The sequence below is a fragment of the Notechis scutatus genome, chromosome 2 (genome assembly GCF_049901735.1).
Source record: "Notechis scutatus isolate UNSWTSFEM ecotype Mainland chromosome 2, rNotScu1.2, whole genome shotgun sequence".
Lineage (NCBI taxonomy): Eukaryota > Metazoa > Chordata > Lepidosauria > Squamata > Elapidae > Notechis > Notechis scutatus.
The window spans coordinates 27,917,540-27,938,868 of NC_142010.1; the positions used below are offsets into that span (position 1 = coordinate 27,917,540).

General features: G+C 39.3%; 1 protein-coding gene across 1 annotated transcript in view; it reads left to right on the forward strand.

The window, feature by feature from the left end:
* The first annotated feature begins 12,225 nt into the window (after positions 1-12,225).
* The window catches only part of LOC148131971 (vomeronasal type-2 receptor 26-like), a 67,102-nt gene continuing 57,998 nt past the window's right edge, over positions 12,226-21,329 (forward strand). Inside the window, exons 1-4 of the mRNA XM_087954164.1 lie at positions 12,226-12,336; positions 12,440-12,691; positions 15,186-15,405; positions 20,358-21,152. Coding sequence (XP_087810290.1) covers positions 12,474-12,691; positions 15,186-15,405; positions 20,358-21,152 — 1,233 coding nt within the window. The 5' untranslated portion in view covers positions 12,226-12,336; positions 12,440-12,473. The remainder of the gene's footprint in view (positions 12,337-12,439; positions 12,692-15,185; positions 15,406-20,357; positions 21,153-21,329) is intronic.

Consider the following 21,329-nt stretch of genomic DNA (forward strand, 5'->3'; position numbering starts at 1 on the left):
AGTTAGTTAGAAATTGAGAGCTGTCCCCTTAAGGGAATGCATCATGGTAAATGTAGTTAAGGTATCCTGGGGAATGTAGTCCATGTCTTGTGGTCACATCTGTAATCCTGATTGGTCACTAAATTGACCTTTGTTGGGTTGGGGGAGGCTCCCTCACTCTTGCCTGAATCCACCATACCATGCAGCTGCTTCAATCATAGCCTGAATCCATTACCATGCAGTTGCTTCAGTCATCATGGGGATGAGAGTTTATTATCTTTCTACACCATAATGCAGATATGCAAAGGATTAGACATTAAGAAGAACCTCGTCACAACTGTGAGTTGATAAGGATGCCTGATGAACCAATAAAAAAGACTTTGTATGGATGTTTTGTGGAGTTGCTCTGTCTGCTTTATACCCATCCAGAGAGTAATAAGCAGAACATGGTCTCAAGCCATATATAATATGAATATATTCATATATAATATGAATGTAAACCCAACAAGAAATGTATATAAATATTGTGCACAAGATATGTGTACCTAGCTGACACAATGTGTTATGACTCCCCTTCAAATTCAATCAAGCAAAACAGAAAGCAGCCGTTTCAGAAGTAATTCAAACAGAATAAAGTCTCACAAGATAACGGCTGGCAGAAATCCTGATCCACAGCATAAATCTTTACTCTGTCCGGCAAACCAGTCTTGGCAATAAATCTCAAGCCTCAGAGCTTCTTGCTCTAACGTCCTCACTCAATAAGTCACTTTGCTTCTGGCGAATTCCACCAGGCCAGCTGTGTCCTTTTATACTTAAGCCACGTGCTAATTACCCTAATTATTGGCTCGCTTTTCTTTCTTTCTAACTGGGTTTGTCTCCTTAGTCGTCTCCTGTTCCTAACGTCTAACCATAAGTTTTCCAGATTCTCATCTCCGCTGGAAAACTCCCTCCTTCCTTCCCTGTCATCCATTCCCGACTGCTGATTAGATAAAGCACCAGAGGAGGTTGAAGGTTCTGACCACTCTAATATTTCAGGTCTGTCATCCCTTGTTACCTCCATCTCCTCATCCTGGTTACTATTCCAATCACTCAGCAATGCCGGTTCATATTTCTCTGCCATGTCTTCCTCACTTGAACTCATATCTGCCACAGGAGCAGAATCCAAACCCGGAGCCACAACACTATCCCTCACCGCAGGGCCCTTCCCCCAGGTCTGACGATCTGGATGCGGTTTCGAAGGGAAACGTTCATGAAAGTCCCGAATAATGTCTGGAGCATGAACTGCAGATGCATCTGTCCATGAAAAAACCTCCGAGTCATCCACTCTCTTCCCGACTAAATACTGGAAACGACCCTTGAGCCAACGCGAATCAGTAACGCTGACCACCGTGTCATCAACCTCAGGCTCATCACGGGGCGTTGATGGGGAAGTCGTACCAGCGGGAGCACGCAGAGGACACTCTGGGGAATCAGGAACCAAAAGAGAACGATGGAAGACAGGGTGAATGCGCAATGGCGGGAATTCCCTCCTTCTGGGACTGCAAAAAGATACGAGTGTCCAAAAGTAAATGCCGAGGAGGGCCAGGATTTACTTCAGCCATTTGGGGTGGGGGTGTAGGATGTGCCCGACCTAGGGTTTCCCCGAGGTCGGGCCTACCCCGTTTCCCAACGGGCCAGGAGTGGTTTTGGGCACAGGTCTGCGAGTCCCTCTCCGAGTGCAGGAATTTGCAAAATGTCCCGGACCCCCACAATAAAGGCACAAGCCTTCCTGAAACCTTCTCGAACGTTCTCATGCCGTTAAGCGAGGGCGGAGTGCGCCTAACTCCATCGGCTCCTCAACCTTAACCGTGGTTTGGAAAACTCTCGGTGGCATGGTTTGTGCACGAGAAAATGAAGGTGGTTCCACAACGGGCCGTTTACTTCCACCTTGCTGTAAACGAGCTTCAATATGTAAGCACTGGATTATCAATGCATCCAAAGTTGAAGCCCGCTCTGCATGGACTAGCTCATCCTTGATGGCATCAGACAAGCCTTCCTGGAATGTAGCCATATGAGCCGGTTCGTTCCAGTTAGAGTCCATACACAGCAAACGAAATTCTGCAATGTATTCCTGCAGGGGACGTTTCCCCTGATTAATGTCCCGTAACCGTCTGTCCACAGTTTGTATTTTAATTGGGTTCTCAAACATAACTCTCATTTGTTGGAGAAAACCCTGGAAATTGTCCAACAACGGGCTATCTTGAACTAACAAGGGAGTAGCCCATTTGGCAGCCTGCCCAGTTAATAAACTGATCATAAATCCTACCTTAGCCCGGTCGTTTGGGAAGTCTTCAGGCCGCAGAGATATAAACAATTGGCACTGACCCATAAATGCCGGGAACATGTCCATTTGCCCTGAAAATTTCTCCGGCATAGATACCGGGCTTTTCCTCAAGGGAGGGGCAGGGGGAGCAGCAGCAGGGCTTTGCAAGCTGGAAATATGATTTACCAGTTGTGTCACCTGATTCTGAAGAGTCACATTGCTTTGAAGTAGCTGATTTATTTGTTGTTGTTGCTGCTCTACCAAACGCTGCAGTTGGTTTGTATCCATCTTGGATTAAAGATGGTTTGTTTGGCCAGAAGCAAAAATGTTATGACTCCCCTTCAAATTCAAGCGAGCAAAACAGAAAGCAGCCGTTTCAGAAGTAATTCAAACAGAATAAAGTCTCACAAGATAACGGCTGGCAGAAATCCCAATCCACAGCATAAATCTTTACTCTGTCCGGCAAACCAGTCTTGGCAATAAATCTCAAGCCTCAGAGCTTCTTGCTGTAACGTCCTCACTCAATAAGTCACTTTGCTTCTGGCGAATTCCACCAGGCCAGCTGTGTCCTTTTATACTTAAGCCACGTGCTAATTACCCTAATTATTGGCACGCTCTTCTCTTTCTTTCTAACTGGGTTTGTCTCCTTAGTCGTCTCCTGTTCCTAACGTCTAACCATAAGTTTTCCAGATTCTCATCTCCGCTGGAAAACTCCCTCCTTCCTTCCCTGTCATCCATTCCCGGCTGCTGATTAGATAAAGCACCAGAGGAGGTCGAAGGTTCTGACCACTCTAATATTTCAGGTCTGTCATCCCTTGTTACCTCCATCTCCTCATCCTGGTTACTATTCCAATCACTCAGCAATGCCGGTTCATATTTCTCTGCCATGTCTTCCTCACTTGAACTCATATCTGCCACAGAAGCAGAATCCAAACCCGGAGCCACAACACAATGTATAACTGAAAGGATTTATTTGTTGTTTTTGTCATAAAAATTTCCCCCCAAAAAAATCAGAACAATGTAAATAAAGCTATATGTTTAGTTTGTGTTAATCTGTAGAGAACCTCATCTGCCAGCCTTTCCTGAAATTAGTCATTCAGGGCGACTTCATTTTGCAAAGGGTGTTTTCCAATCCAAGCATCTAAGGTAGGGATGTCAAACTCACTTCATCACATGATGTAGCGTGACTTTTTCCCCCTTCATTAAAACGAGGGTGGCTGTGGTCAGCATGTGATGCATCCAGCCCACGGGCTGCGAGTTTGACACCCCGATCTAAGATAATGAAAGGATATTAGAGCATACACAGAGTGTGCCTAACTCGACTTTTGTTCCTTGCTGAGCTGAGCTCCATTGTAACGTAATGAGCCAACTGTAAAGATAAAGCCTCTAGGCTCAACTGCCAATTAGCCTAGCTAAAGTAACTTGTGAAATGCAAAATATGAATTCTGCCTGTTTGCTGTAACTTAATGTGAGATAGCAACCCCCTAACAATGCTCTGGGCTGTATGCCAGAAAATGTATTCCTTTAAAGTCCCTTTGTAGAAATGATGAGGAAAACCATGAGGTTTGCATAACCCAAGAAAGAAAACCTCCAACTCCACTGAAGTAGAGAAGAGGTACTTTTACTGAGGTTGAAATGACAGTGGTGAAAGCAAACAAGATCTTATTCAAAAGGCACGAAAGTTACAGGTTGAAGGTTTCCCCAAATCCCTCCTCCCAGGGTCCCAGGCTGAATCTGCAATTCACATCCTGCATAATTTCAGGTGAAATTTATCTTTGGGTATTTCACCCATCTGGAGTTCTAGGATGATTGGCCTTGACTCGGAGTAGAAATCTCCACTCAGATACAGATACAGATAATCAGAGTTGGAAGGGACCTTGAAAAAACTGCCCAAGAGGGAGACCCTACACCATTTCTGACAAATGGCAGTCCAATCTCTTCTTGAAGGTCTCAGCAGCATAGTAATTCTTGATAGCAAACCTTCCTTTTAGTTCACATGGGCCTTCATCACACCAGCTTACTTCCCAAACCCAAATGCCATGCTCCCCCCCCTCCCCATTACTATGGCAGCCAATAGCAAGAATGCATCAAAAGGAAAATCCCATGGTGGAGTTCCAGCTGGCATTTGGGGAGTATTAACCTGATAGTTTTCTTAGATGGCTTGTGAAGCTTCAGTACTACTGACCAAGGTATTCTTCAGATGCTATAATATAGAACACACTGTTTTAAGCTGATTCAGCAATGTCCAACATGGGATTCTGGGTGATTATCCTTGAGGACACAGATCATAGCCCTTTTGGTTCCGCTGTCAGCTTTGGAAGCTGAACAGCAGAAGCTTCCACGTTGCCACATTCCTGTGCCTGGGAAATTGGGAGGGGGGAATTCATGGAGCATATGTAGTTAGACATAATAGCATTCTTCTTTTTGGTCAAGGTCATTTGTTTTCTCTACCTGCATGAGGAGTGGTTTGAGGGATTTCTCAAGTTGGGACGGATGGTGATTGGGCCATTGATGGGTGCAGGGGGTGGATTGGGCGTTTTGAATTACTCCAGGAAGACCAGGAACTCTCAGATTCGGGTTTTCTTAGATGTGCCAGTATGACAATTCTAATAAAATGGAACTTTGAGGGGGGAAAAAACTGTCCTGGAATTTTTGATGGGAGTTTGGTTTTGCTCGAACGTTGACATCCCCTCTGCAATCTTGTATTACCATAAAACTGGTGACAGAGACCATCAAGTACTGGGGTTCGTGGTGCTGATAGCCTCAGATTCACTTGTCACTCAACCTCAAATAGCAAATTAGAAGGCAGTTCTTCTGACCAGTGCCTGAGTTCAGGAGTGGACTTTACTGGATAAAATGGAATCTAGACTGGAGGAGGTACTGCTGGTCCCAATGAGAAATAAGCTTTGGAATAAGAATTCAGCACATCCTGGTTGAAGAATATGTCCCCTGAAAGAGAAGATCCATAGTCAGTGATGTTTTTAAGTAGCCCAGATTTTTACACATTATCCATGCTTCTCTTTCACCTTTTCACCAAAAAAACACCCTTCTATTCCTAGGAAGGAGGCCAGATTCACATGAAATGAATTGCCCTCTGGTTGTCATTTAATGTCTGGTTGTCATTTAATTTTTCAAACAGACCCGGGAAGGCGAGCCAGTTTGCTGCTATGACTGCATTCCTTGTCCAGAGGGGACCATCTCTACTCACAATGGTGGGTGACACCACAGAAAATGGTACTGAATTCACCCAGAGCATTTTGATCAATGTGCATCTTAAAATAGACCCATCTAAGCTTGACTGCCTTGTTATTCTTAATTTTCAAGGTACCTGATATCTTCCATAAAGGGAGGAATAAGAAAAAGATCTTGAAGGACGAGATTAGAAGAGATAGGAGTACATTGTAGCGTGGGCAAGGTTACTTCTGTCAGAGGAAACCTCACTTCTGTTTGTCAGTTTGGAAGTGTCCTGCCATGTTCTATCTTCTTAGGACCATTTGATTTTTTTTCTAATTTGAGGAACAATTTTAAATCAATGACTTTTGCTCATCCAATCAACTTTACCTTACAGGCCAAAAGATACATCCAACAATTGTTCAATTAATCAATTATTCTTTATTAAGATCATAGAGCTACATAAGAATAGAATAGAATAGAATAGAATAGAATAGAATAGAATAGAATAGAATAGAATAGAATAGAATAGAATAGAATAGAATAGAATAGAATAGAATAGAATAGAATAGAATAGAATTCTTTATTGGCCAAATGTGATTGGACACACAAGGAATTTGTCTTTGGTGCATATGTTTTCAATATACATAAAGAAAAATAAAAGAAAGTAGATTAATCAAGAATCATAAGATACAACACTTAGTGATAGTCATAGTAATAAGCAATCAAATCATACTAGGAAACAAATAAGACAATATAAAGTGTAAAGATACAAGCAGCATGGTTATAGTCATAAGTGGGAAGAGAGGAAGGATGAGAAGAATAATAGTAATACAGTCTCCGTAAATAATTTGACAGTGTTGTGAGAATTAGTTGTTTACAAGAGTGATGGCATTTGAGGGGAAAACTGTCCTTGTATCTAGTTGTTTCCTTAAATGTTGCCACTTTGTGGGTCCATTTTGGTTGCAGCTCCTGCTATATTGAACACCATCTCCCTTGAATTCAAACAGGCCTCCGCCCTTCTAAACTTCTGGAGACCTAGATTTTGTCCCAGGAATTGGGATGAGGTGTTATATTTATGCCTATTTATCATATATTATGGGCTTTCATATCAACTCCCATCCAAAGAAGGTCTTTCTGAATATGGGAAAGAAAAGAGTGTAAAAGAAATATTTCTTTCTGTTTTCTCAGATACGGGAAAATGCACCAAGTGTTTAGATGACCAATATCCAACCAAAACCCAAGTCCATTGTATCCCCAAAAGAAGGAACTTTCTGTCCTATGAAGGACAACTGGGTATCATCCTTGTTTCTGTGGCCCTACTCTTGTTCCTAATCACAATCCTTATTTTAATCATATTCATTAAATACCTAGAAACTCCCATTGTCAAAGCCAACAACCGGGACCTCTCCTTCATCCTCCTGGTCTCCCTCCTGCTTTGCTTCTTGACCTCCATTTTATTCATTGGACGACCAAGGAAAACCACATGTCTTCTCTAACAAACAGTGTTCAGCATTGTCTTTTCAGTAGCTGTGTCTTCTGTATTCGCCAAAACAATTACAGTGATGCTGGCGTTCCTGGCCACAAAATCAGGGAACAGGGTGAGAAGATGGTTGGGGAAGAGTTTGGCCAACTCCATCATCCTTTCCGGTTCTGCTGGCCAAACTTTCATCTGTGCCCTGTGGTTGGGTGCTTCTCCCCCATTCCCTGACTCTGATCTGCACTCCCAGCCTGGAGAGATCATCCTTCAATGCAATGAAGGCTCCGTTGCCATGTTTTATGTTGTCCTTGGCTATATGAGCCTCCTAGCTGTCATTTGCTTCATTATGGCTTTCCTGGCCAGGAATCTGCCTGGGGCATTCAACAAAGCCAAGCTAACCACCTTCAGCATGCTTGTCTTCTGCAGTGTCTCGATTTCCTTCCTGCCCACCTACCTGAGTACAAAGGAAAGTCCATGGTGGCCGTGCAGGTCTTCTCCATTTTGGCCTCTGGTGCTGGGCTACTTGTTTGTATCTTCTTCCCCAAGTGCTATATTATCATCCTCAGGCCAGATCTAAATACTAAGGAACATCTCATTATAAAAGGAGGGAAATAACTATGAAATTGTTTCTTAGGCTCATACTATTTAATTATCCATTGCAGTTCTTTTGGGTTTAGACCTCTATACAGTATGCAAAAGAGACTATCAACCAACCCAAGAGGCACAAAAAGACCCCAGCACCTCTCCACCAATAATCAGCACCCAGATCAATATAGATTAACTCCAAGGTTAACATGAGACCAACAATCAAGTAAACAATACCCCAATCAAGAAATAATTTCAGGTATCCAAGTGATGAAATCCATTTCAAAAGAAAAGAACAAAGTCCATCTTCCAAGACAATTTCTTTTATTTAGGAAAGCATCAAATTGGCAAAGTCCATGGTAATTCCAGATCTGACACAACCTGGAATTATCCCACAATATTTGAAGTTAGAAACAATCCCCCAAAAGTCACATTCACCAATAGAAGTAATTCAACCTTGCTTGGTGTCATAAATCTTCACCTCAAGGGGCCTAAGCATGGACAGCTCGTTTTCCCAAAGGAAGAAGAATCACCTAGCCAAAACAACTCTCTCTATCTCCTCTCCTCCCCCTTAGGAATGTGGCAAGCCCGAAACCCTTCCACCCATGTCTGCCACAGAGAAAGTAAGAAAAAGAATATATACTAAGCCTAACTAAAATGGCTTACAGATATGTCAATTTCGGAATTGACAAAGTAACTACGAAACACCCAACAGTAAACAGCCCAATCAAAGAATCTCTAAGACTTCTCCCACCAACATTGACAGGGCAAGCCACCAGAATATAAACCAACAACAAACCCCACTCCTTACTGGCACTGATGTTGTTACTTAGTTTGGGTAATGAAATGTATGCAAGAAAGCAAACAAGCTCAGAGAGCACCAAGGACCCCTAATTCCAACCCTGAGATACAAATATTCTCCTTTATTGGCTTTATGGGTTTGTATATTTCCTTTGCTTATGTTTGTCGATTAGGGTTATTTAAAACAGAATAAAATAAAAATATGAAGACTGTAAGACTAATGAAATGATTTATTGATCTTTATCTCCAAATATTATACTGTTTTACAAAGACCAGATTTGAACATCTAATATAAAAGTAAAATAGATTCATTTTTCAGGAATGTAACTATTGAAAAATAATTCCTTTATTGGCCACATTTGTGGGGGGGAGGGATATATACATATTTATCTGCACAGAATTTTATTTGTCTGTTTTACTTTTTGAACACATATCACATTTTATGGAGGAGTCATTCTTGAGCTTTCATTGACTTAATAAGACTGAACAAGCAAAGGAGAAAGAGGGGCAGATAGACTGAAATATGAAGGCCAACTTTTGATTTAAAAGATGACATTAAGAGGTTTGCAGGTTTCCATAAGCTGCCAAATGAGAAATGTTGTATCTTTTCTTGGCCTAATCCTTAATAAATGCACTGGATATGCTTTGGTGTGCTTTCTGTTCCTCTTTCTCTGGTGCCTTAAAAATGGACAACTTCAGGAACACAGGAGTATCTCATAAGTATCTCTTACAAGATTTTGTACAGTATAATGTTATGTAGTCTACTCCCATGCCCAAATTATTATTTTTCTTTTTAAAATTCTTTTTTCAATGTTTTGAAATCCTTTTCTTCAATTTTTCAATTTATTTTTCAATTTTAAATTCTTTTTTTCAATTTTTCAAATTACTTTCCAATTCAAAAACAATGAAAAAAAATAGTTTAATTCCTTAGAAATTTTTAAATTCTGAATGATCTCACACCCATATACACCCATATTCTACACTGCCACTAAAGGGAGGGGTCACAAAAAAAAAAGATCAACATTTCAAAACAGGGAAAATAGTGGTGAATAGACAGAGGGCCATAGGATTTTTGTAAACTGTTATTGTAGACTGACACTTGACAACAGGGAAAATATTCAATTTTTAGACATTTTTAATTTTTTAGTGAACTTTAAAAAAGTCATGGAAAAAGAAACTGACATTATAGTGGTTTACAAAATAAATCCTATGTTTGAGCTTATGCCCACAGAAGACTTAAACTATGTATGTATCAAATGTAAATTATATGAATTATATGAACAAAATTTAAAGAGTCTAGAGGGACCTCTAGCCACTCTGAAACTTAATCAACAGAGTGAGAAACCCCAACATAAGCAAGAAAACTACATCAAAATTATACCCAATAGGGAACAAAGAGTTTCTGTAAAAAAAAAACTTATACTTGTTATCTTGTAGATGTTTGACAAACAAATAAATAAAATAAAATACTCAACCCCATGGATTACTATCCCTTTCTTCTCCTGCACATGGGGATGAATGACACAACAATAAATCTGAAAACAATAACAAGAGATTAAAAAACAGCTGCAAAAGAAAGTTAAAGAATTAGGAGTACAAGTGTTGTTTGCATCTATACTTTCAACAAAAGGCCGACATCCAATGAGAGAGCAAAAGATTTTAGAAATGAACCACTGGATTAAAAATGGGTGTCACCAGGAGAACTTCTGTTTCCTTAACCATGTCCTGTATTACCTACATGAAGGGCTCCTGGCAAGGGATGGATTGAATCTCACAAGAACTGGGAGAATATATTTGGAAAATGACTGGCTCATCTTACCTGAAGGGCTTTAAACTAAAATTGAGGGGGAGGGTAGCCAATCTTCATGACCTTTAGATCCTAATTCCAAACAAAAACCAGTAGATAATCATGCTGTGGAAGATGGGTCTGGGTGGCACAATCTTGTGTGGATTCATCTAATTTCTTCAAGATTAATGGTAATACTGTAAGTGTGGATAGGAAGCGAAAAGACCAGCCCACAGATGTTTTAAACTTCTTTTTTCCAATTTTCCAATTTATTGTTCAATTATAAATTGTTTCTTTCAATTTTTCAATTTCTTTTTTCAATTTAAAAAAAATGAAAAAAGTTAATTTTAATTCTTCAGAAATTTTTAAACTAAGAAGGAAATCTAAGAAGGAAAAAATTACACAAAAAAGACTGATACTTCAAAACAGGGAAGATAATGGTGAATTTTCAAGGCAGAGAATAAAGGGCCAAGAGCTTTTGTTTCTGACATATTATATTCCAATAAATGTAATTGAAAAAAGGTACTTTTTTCAAGAGGCAACTGGACTTTCTGGTTTTTCTTTGAAGACATTTCGCTTCTCATCCAGAGCTGAATAAGTTTCTTGGATGAGAAGCGAAATGTCTTCAAAGAAAAACCAGAAAGTCCAGTTGCCTCTTGAAAAAGCACCTTTGGGACAACCATGACATGGATGACTGAGAATCTCCATAGACATTACAGTTGCAGACCTCACAGCTCTCTGTATGTTTAGTAAAATAACAAACTTCAAAATACAGAGTTTCTCAGTATATAACACAGATATAGAAGGACAACAGAGAGACCATCAAGAAAAAAAATAAAAAGTTCAATCTATTCCTTTTCCCTATTAAACAAATCTAAGAACATCATTCCCCCAAAGATTAGAATGGCCCTCTCATGAATACTCTTCCGAAAGGCACTGAAGACCTGGTTTTGCCATGGAACCCATCAAATGGCTAGTGTGATCTGCTATCGACGGGGTGAGAGGTGGGAGTTGGGTTTTGTTTTTGTTTTTTGTTTTTGTTTTGTTTTTTTGTTTTCCCAAATTTTGTTCTATGGTACTTTACTAATTTATTTGATTCTTTTTCTTAGTTTTTATTGTTTTTATTTTTATTTTTTGTTTTAAATATGATTTTACATTGTCTAAGCCACCTCTAGTCTCAATATAAATCAAATAAACAAACAAACAAACAAATAAATAAATAAATAAATAGATGGGTGGATAAATAAATAAATAAATAAATAAATAAATAAATGGTACAGTCAACAGGCTGTCATTTTCCTGCTCTTAATCAACTCCCCTCCAAAAATGGGTATTTCTAAAACAGATGGGAAATAAAATTTCACTCCCATCACAAGGAATTTTGAAATCAGCTCCAATCAGGATTCATACGTGGAGATGCAATAGGAAAAAAAATCACAAATAGGCCCAATCAATGTTAAATTAGACAGGCTCAAGGGTACTGATTACTTCCTTGCCATTACAAGACAGGAAGCTCTAGAGTTAAGTGTCACCAATCTAGAATGTCACCAAATGATCTAACTCTGTATGACCTTCCCCAATGTTCTCTGGAGACAAGTTACTATATCTGGGTATAAGGAGTCATTATCTGGGTATTAACAGATAACAGATAATAACAGATAATCAGAGTTGGAAGGGACTTTATAGGTCATCTAGTCGAAACCCCCATGCCCAAGCGGGAGACCCTACACCATTTCTGACAAATGGCAGTCCAATCTCTTCTTGAAGGTCTCAAATGATGGCGCTCCCACTTCTTCCAAGGACAAGCTGTTCCATTGGTTGATTGTTCTCATTATCAGAAAGTTTCTCCTTATTTCCAGGTAGATATTGAATTATCTTCATCCAGCATAAACTTTCTGGACAAGACCTGGCAGGACGGATCACAACCATTAAAGAACAGGAGCCCCAGGGCAGGATTTGTGAATTTTTTAACTAATGTTTTTATTAATGTTTTTCTCCAGCTACTCCTATGCGAATGAAAAAATTTATGATTCCCAGAGGAGAAATTGCTTCTTGCTGTAATTTTCAAACTGCTGGTCTTTGAGACCTCTTCTGTCTTTGAGGTAAACATCAGACTGAAACAACATGGAAGGGATCTTGCCTCAGAAAAGGATAAATGCCTCAGTCACACACATTTGGCATAGGTTTCAGGACAGACAGGAGCTGTGCTTTTGAATGTACTTTCTCTTCCAGGTGAATCTTGGGTTGTCTCTGTCTGAATCAGGAAAGTGAAGAGAATTTCTATATTGTGAAGGTGCTTTGAATTCATCTAATTCTTGTTGTTCTTTTTCTTTAGAAACAGGAAGGGGATTGATTCAGCTCCATAAATTATGGGTCTTCTGCTTCTGTTTTTGATCCTGCTGGTGTCCCAGCCAGTCTCTGGGAAGCTTAGAATGAACTGTCCACTGAATTTTGAGCAAGATGGGGAAAAACCATGGAGCTATTACAGACCAGGAAACCATCTCATAAGTATCATCACCACTGGAACAAAAATATTGCATAAAACAACATTGTCTTTCAACACGGCTCCTCACTCTCAGTTTCACTCGTAAGTCATTCAGTGTGATGGAGTTGCATTTCTTCTATTTGCAATTCTAACACTCTCATTCTTTTCTTCCGAGCTTACTCATGCCTGTATTCAGTGGTGGGCTTCAAAAATTTTAGCAACTGCCCTGTTCTCTGCCCGGTTGCTGGGTGGGTGTGGTCATGGTGGGCATGGCCTAGTCAGCCTCATGCACCATGTTGGGGGTGTTTTTGCCCTCCCCAGGCTCCGGAGGCTTTCTGGAAGCTGGAAACGGGCCCATTTCCAGCCTTCCTGAACTTCTGGGAGGCCCGTTTTTCTTCCTCCCTGAGCTTCCGCAAATGCCATGCACTTACCTTCTGTCAACTCATAAAACATTTTCTACACACGGTTTCTTGTTCTCAACAGAAAGAAGGGGGGAGTTTCAAAGAGCAGGCAGCAGAGTGGATTCGAAAGTACATTCCATTCATATTTTCTTCAGAGACTGATTAGATACTGAAGCTTCTGCATCGCAAAAATCTAATTGGAGAGCATGATTAATGACTCTTGGCTATGGATGTGTTTCATTGGAGAATATGAATTATGATACACCCAGAGGGGTGAGGGGAAAAGCAGGGTCAAGGGTGACAGTGAATTACATGTCTCAGAGTCGGCTACCCCCAGGGCATGCTGACATGTTGACTTCCAATAAATCCTTTGAAGTTTTGGGAGTCTGTCTCAAGACTCTTGATTTAATTGGGGTAACTGCCAGAATCCGTATACCTGCTTCCAAAGCGGGCTGCATGGGGACTCCTGAGAGGGGTGGGGTGGGAGGGGCCAGCCAGGAGTGAGATTCGGGGCGTTCTCCGAACTGCACAGAATCGTAGCTAAGGGCTCTCCCGAACCCCTGCAAACCTCCAGCAGCTCACCCCTGCCTGTATTATAGGACCTGTCTAATTTCTTGAATAATTTTGATTTCCATTGCTTCTCTTTTGTTTTATTTTGTGAGGGGGGCGGGAATCTGAAAAATGGGATGGAAGAAAAACCCACTGAAAATATACAGATTCTATAACTTTCCTGGTGTTTTATGGCTTGAATGCCAACTTTGGTTTAAAGTAGCTATTGAATGGGTTGCAGTTGCCTCTGCCCATGCCATTTCCATGTTTTTATAACCTCTCATTCACATACAATGAATGATCTTTATAGAGACAGAGAATGTCTTGATTTTAGAATTGCTTATGGATTAGGTTAACAACTCTTAATGCCTTTTTGGCTATGTAGTTGCAGTGGGCTCTAGCATTAGATCATTAGAGGTGAGTATTCCAAGGTCCTTACAGAGCTTGGGTCATCAACAAGATCTTGACTATTCAGCTTGTATTTTATTTTCTGATTTTTTTTGCCAATATGTAAGACAGAGCATTTATTTGTTGAGATTTGAAGTTGCCATTTGTTTGACCATTCAGATACATAGTCAAGATCCTTTTGTAGGGTAGCAGTATGATACACCCAGAGGGGTGAGGGGAAACGCAGGGTCAAGGGTGACAGTGAATTACATGTCTCAGAGTCGGCTACCCCCAGGTCATGCTGACATGTTGACTTCCAATAAATCCTTTGAAGTTTTGGGAGTCTGTCTCGAGACTCTTGATTTAATTGGGGTAACTGCCAGAATCCGGATACCTGCTTCCGAAGTGGGCTGCATGGGGACTCCTGAGAGGTGTAGGGTGGGAGGGGCCAGCCAGGAGTGGGATTCGGGGCGTTCTCCGAACTGCACAGAATCGTAGCTAAGGGCTCTCCCGAACCCCTGCAAACCTCCAGCAGCTCACCCCTGCCTGTATTATAGGACCTGTCTAATTTCTTGAATAATTTTGATTTCCATTGCTTCTCTTTTGTTTTATTTTGTGAGGGGGGCGGGAATCTGAAAAATGGGATGGAAGAAAAACCCACTGAAAATATACAGATTCTATAACTTTCCTGGTGTTTTATGGCTTGAATGCCAACTTTGGTTTAAAGTAGTTATTGAATGGGTTGCAGTTGCCTCTGCCCATGCCATTTCCATGTTTTTATAACCTCTCATTCACATACAATGAATGATCTTTATAGAGACAGAGAATGTCTTGATTTTAGAATTGCTTTTCTGGGTCACATATGAAACAGCCTCGTTGTATTATGATGGTTCTGCTACTTGAATAATTGAATGGTTTTGAATCCTGGTTACTCAGCAGTTGAAACTTAGAATTGCTGCAAATAGTGGTTTGTTCATGATTCTTACACATAGTAGAAAATAATCTCCCTCTCATCTCCACAACATTCATTAAAATGAAATGGTGACAGGGGAGTGCCATTTGTATTTGATTTTGAATCAGTATTGGTGCAAAACTCAGAAGGCTTGTGAAGACAAAAATGATTAAATTGGAAAAGCATTTTGTAATTGTTATTAATGATGATGGTGCTAACATGAACATTTTTACTATAGTTTATCTTTTGATAGCTTTAGAGTACTACGCTACATTTTTAATATTCAAGTGGTCAACAATAATTCCAGGCGTCTGCAAAATCTCACACTTGGCTACAACATTCATGACAACTATTTGAACACACTTCTGAGTTCAGATGCCTTGATGGACATGCTCTCTACTGGAGAAGCCAATGTACCCAACTACAGCTGTGGAAGGAAGGACAACATTTTGGCTCTTGTTGATGCAGCTGCTGATGACATCTCTATCCAGATGTCAACATTAGGAGACACCTACAAAGTCCCTCAGGTTTGTAAGTTTATGTTTATTTTATTTTTTTATTTTTTTGTAAATTGAATGAAGTGGTGGGTTGATATGTGATAGATCCAACCATATTTTCATATGGTTTTCACCATGTCCATTGTAGGTGTCATGGTTAGGGATTTGGATCCATGGTGTTTAGGAGGCAATGTGACATCACCTCATAATGTCATCATCATCATTGCTTTGGGCCTTTTGATTCCTACTTGGGAAGGTGAGGATTGGTTCTGTAATCAATCAAAGGGTTTTCTGTACAAAAGGAAGGTGGAACAGAGATGGGAAATTTTGTACATAATCTTAACAAAAACAATATTTTCTATAGTAAACAAATCCCAGATTTGTGAATAGAATTCAAATTGACTATTTTACCTATAGCTGATAAAACACATATGACTTATGAACTTGTAGGGAGCACTATCATTAGTCAACTATTTTATTATTTTTTAATTACAAGCATATTAGCCAACATGTCAAATATTTTTGTCCTAAAATGTTCATGATGAAATTTGTCATAAATAGCTTGAACAGCAATAAAGCCACTGTGAAAGTTTTTCTGAAGTGTTTAAAAAAATATGCCTAATGGTGGTGTCCTCTTTTGGCAGGTTCATTTACACATATTAATAATTCCTAATCACGAAGCATGTGATTAGTGAACCGGTTGTTACACTGGCAGCATCCCACCATTGGAGAGAGACAGACAGACAGACAGACAGACAGACAGACAGACAGACAGAGATAGAGACAGAGATAGAGACAGGGGGGGAGGAAAGACAGACAGAGAGAGACAGAGACAGAGAGACAGAGAAAGAGGTCGAGACAGACTGAGAGACAGGGAGAGACAGAGACAGAGAGACAAACAGAGATGTATTAAAAATGGGGGGGAAAGTAATTATAGGCCCATAAGTCTAATCAATGTTGTGGCTAAAATGCATGTTAGGATCCTTTTGAGTTATAATGAGAGTGGGTAGATAAACAAAGAATTTATTGTTGAAAAACAAGCAGGCTTTAGACAGTGTTTTGCCTGACAAAGAGCCATCAGTATGTAGTCCTCAACAAAACTAAGTTTAACAGATAACAAATAATCAGAGTTGGAAGGGACCTTGTAGGTCAACTAATTTACATGGAGGAAACCAGGCAGTGCAGTACCTCAGGATTCCATCGTCTTAGGCTCAATGTCCAAGTATTAGTATTACATTAAATCTATGGAAACTGACAGTCTCCCAAAATTCTGTCTTTTAGAACAGACAAAAATTCAATTAAAGGTTTCTTGAATTGTACAACTGACAAATTACATTAGAAGTCGTGGTCTTCCTGTCTTTTGTGCAGTTTGATGCAAAGACATCAGATATTGAAGCAGAGAAAGACACACAGTCATGCTCAATAAGGATGGTGCATTGAAATAGATGTGTTTCTACAAATGTACTTCCAAATTAGCAAGTATTTCCATACAGAAATATCTAAAGATCTTAAGATGATATTTACTCAAACAAGATTTGAGCACTGGGAACAATGGTTAAATATAAAAAATTTAACCAAGACTCTTGTGATGAAGAGACTTGTATTTGCCAAGTTCCAGAGAGAGAGAGAAAAAGAAACCCCCACATCTATTAGTTAAATGTCAATTCTGTAAGGAACAGATCATTATCTTGGACTCCATATTAGACAAACGACCTATTTGGATCCTTATATTAAAGCAACATGTTTCCTGTTTGGTCAAAATTATCAAAATACATTAAATATGGCTCTTTATTTGAACATAACATTTTAATTGACTTATGGACCTGTGGGTCTGATGCCATAAGTTGTAAAGGTGATAAAGAAATATCATTGGCACTCTTTATTCTTATTATTTTAAACTTATGGGTTTTATACTATTGCTATGTACAGTCTTCCTAATGTTATATTGTTTTTAATTTTTTATTTTCATATGGGTTAATCAACGCTAAACTATTCTAGTTTAACAGCTTCTATCCCAGGGCAGGAGCTCTGTTGAATTATACTGCATTTTATTTTATTTTTATTTTATTTGGTTTGTCAATTCCAAGATAATAGGTATAAGTAAAAACATAGTTATGAATACTTCTTTTATTTTATTTATTTAGTTACTTTTGTCAATTGTTTACAAGATAATAGGTATAAGTAAAAACATCGTTTTTGGGGTTTGGGGAAGAAACCACAGAGTCAGGTAGAGTATTCCAGACATTGACCACTCTATTGCTGAAGTCATATTTCCTGCAATCAAGTTTGGTGCGATTAACCTTGAGTTGTATCTATTGTTTGCTCTTGTGTTGTTATGGTTGAAGCTGAAGTATTCATTGAAAGGTAGGACATTGCAATGTATGATTTTATATACTATATTTAGATCGGACCGAAGGTGGCATAGTTCTCGGTTTTCTACGTCTAGAATTTCAAGTCTGGTGGCATAAGGTATTCTGCAATAAGTAGAGGAGTGGAGAATTCTTCTTGTGAAATATTTCTGGACTTTCTCAACTGTGTTAATATCAGATACGTAATGTGAGTTCCAGACTGATGAGCTGTATTCGAGTATTGGTCTAGCAAATGTTTTGTATGCTCTAGTTATTAGTGTAATATTACCAGAGAAAAAGCTATGTAAGATTAGGTTAACAACTCTTAACTCCTTTTTGGCTACGTAGTTACAGTGGGCTCTAGCATTTAGATCATTAGAGATGAGAACTCCAAGATGCTTGAAAGAGTATGGATTGTCAACAAGGTCTTGACTATTCAGCCTGTATTTTATATTCTGATTTTTTTTTGACAATATGTAAGACACAGCATTTATTTGTTGAGATTTGAAGTTGCCATTTGTTTGACCATTCTGATACATAGTCGAGGTCTTTTTGAAGGGTAACAGTATTGTTTGTGGTGTTGAATAGCTTTACATCATCAGCGAAGAGAAAGCAGTTGCTCTTGATATGATCACAAAGGTCATTTATGTAGACTATGAAAAGAGTTGATCCTAGAACACTGCCCTGGGGGACACCACTGTTGACAGGTACAGAATTTGATAGGATGCTCCCAATTTTGACCATTTCTTGTCTGTTTGACAGGAGTGTTTCTATCCAGATATGCAGGTGTCCAGAGATACCATAAGATTTTAGTTTTAGGAGTAGTTTGTCGTGTACCACTGAATCAAAGGCTTTACAGAAGTCTATGTAGATTATGTCTATTGCTTTGCCTTGGTCGAGTTGTGTAGTCCATATGTTTTTGCAGTGTAAGAGTTGCAGATTACATGATAGTTTTTTTCTGAAACCAAATTGTTTATTAGAGAGTAGGTTGTTTGTCTCTAAGTGGAGGATGATGGATTGGTTAATAATTGATTCCATGACTTTACAGGTGACGCAGCATAAAGAGATTGGTCTGTAATTTTCAACTAGGCTGGGGTCTCCCTTTGTGAAGATGAGGATAACCGTGGCTTGTGACCATAGTTTTGGCAAGGAGCTGGTCCTGAAGGATTTTTCAAAGATTATGCTTAGAGGTTCGGCTATGGCAGTGGATAGCTTTTTTAAGAAGTAGGCACATATTCCGTCCGGTCCAATAGATAGAGATGATTTCAGATTGCGTAGTGCTTTTTCAACATTGTCTTCTGTAAAATCGTATGTATTAGATCATTGTAGCTGTCTCGGTTCAACTAGGAAATACTGGGCATGATCCATTGCTGTTTACAAATACTGAGCCAAAGAATGTGTTAAAGAGGCTGGCTTTAATAGTGTCATCGTTGCAGTCTTTACCATTAGGTCCTTTCAGGGGTGCGATGGACCTTGAATCTTTTAATTTTTTGTTTACAAAATTGTAGAAAGCACGGGTGGAATTGGTGCATACAAGGTTTTCTTCTTGTTTAATGTGATAATTGGTGCATTCAGTATTTATCTGGTGGCATAAATTTTTGTATCAGCTTTTGAAGTTGGCAACATGACCAGATTTGTTTTTCCACCAAAGTGATTTCTTTTTGGATTGAAGCTTCCTTCCTTATTGTTATGGGTAATTTGTTTTTTTTCTGGTTTTGGGAATTGTTAATGGTACATATAGTTTGATGACTCTTTTGACTTCAAGTAAAAATATGTAGTAATGGTCTTCTACATATTGCATCCAGAGAATAGAAATTGTCAATAAAGGGAGGAGAGATTGTTGTTTATAAGATCATAGTTGCCTTTTTGGAAGTTATAATTGGGGATTCCGTCATTATGATGACTTTTGTGTGGACGTATTTTGAGACAAAAGTCAATCATGTTGTAGTCACTGTTGGAAAAGGGTTCTTTAATTTGTATTCCGTAAATTGAATTCAAACTATTGCAGAAGGTGAGATCGAGGCAGTTGTTAAGTCTAGTATTCTTGGTTACTAGGTGTTCTAGTCCCAGATTTGTTACTGCATTCTAGAAGGTTGCATGTTTCGGTTCAGTCGTACATTCGTTAAGGGTCCAGTTAATATGAGGTAGATTGAAGTCACCAAGAAAGATAAAAGTGTGTGGGCCATGTTAGTAGTGTATTTAGCTTGTTTGCATGTTCAATGTCATAATCAGGGGCTCTGTAACATAGTCAGAACCGAAATGTGTTATTTAAGGACAGTTCACAGACAATGGTCTCAAAAATAGCAAGCTCCCAGGTAACTTGGATTTTTTTCAGATGTAGGGACTTTTTATAAAAGATAGCAACACCAGAAGTCTATGCGTCTATTGCAGTGTTGGTGCAGTGTCGGGGGTTTTCAATTCAATGTGTGGAGCATGAAGGATGTGTGTTTGTGCTTATTTTCATGGTCATGATGTGCACTGAAGATGGTGTTTGCTTTCGTTTACGAGGTGCAATGACAATAAACTAAACTAAACTAATAAGTTCATGACAACCAAGTTGGATTTCTTTAAAGGTAATATTTTGGAACTGATCTGATCCCAAATATAACACAGAATTCTTCATTGCTTTTTCAGATCAATTTTGAATTATTTGCAGATTCGCTGCATGATAAAAGTAGGTTGCCTTTTTATCACCAGCTTTATCCCAAAAAAAGCATCCTCTACCCAGGAATTGTCCAAGTGCTGCTCCATTTCAGATGGACCCTGGTTGGTCTCTTTGCTTCAGACACAGAAAATGGAGAGAATTTCATGAGGACTTTTAGTCCTTTGCTTGTCAAGAAAGGAATCTGTGTTGTTTTATCACAATATTTCTCAACAGCCCGACTTACAGTGTTCCACGGTGATGCCCTCTCTAAGTGGAGACAAGTCAATGTCTACATTCACTACATAGAATATGGTGCTGTTTTGGAAAGAATTCTTCCTTTTCACTTAATACTTAGGCGTTTGCCAGGACCCATTGAAGGGAAAGTCTGGATCACGACACTCCTTGGTTTATTTCCATTGAGAGACCACAGCGCTCTCAAATATGTGAATAGTATCTGGACTGTTGATTTTGAGAGAAAAAAGCAGCCAATAAAGGATGCCTTTATACCTGGTTTCTCTTTCGATCCACCCTCTGGACATAAGTCATTTGTCTGTTCTTTTTCAAAGTACCTCTTTTCTGTCAAAGGCCGGAAAAGATGCACTGAGAAATCACCACTGGAGACCCAAAAGCAAAAGAACATGGCATGGGCCATGAATTTCCACCATTATTACAGTGCCATTAAGACTCTGGCCCATGCCTTGAATGCTGCGTATTTCTCCAGATCTAGGAGGATAATGAAGGAGAGTGAAGAGGGTTTGGGGCCTCCAAGGCTGCAGCCATGGCAGGTATGGGGTCCCAACAAGGTTCCTTTGGTAAAGGAATTCAAAAGAAAAAGATGGAAACTATATCAAGCGTTACAGGACTCCAACAAGTCTGGCCAATCTAATCACTCAGGCAATAATGTTCATAAAAACATGACAGATATATTAAACACTGCTAATATTTAAATGATGTGTGTATTT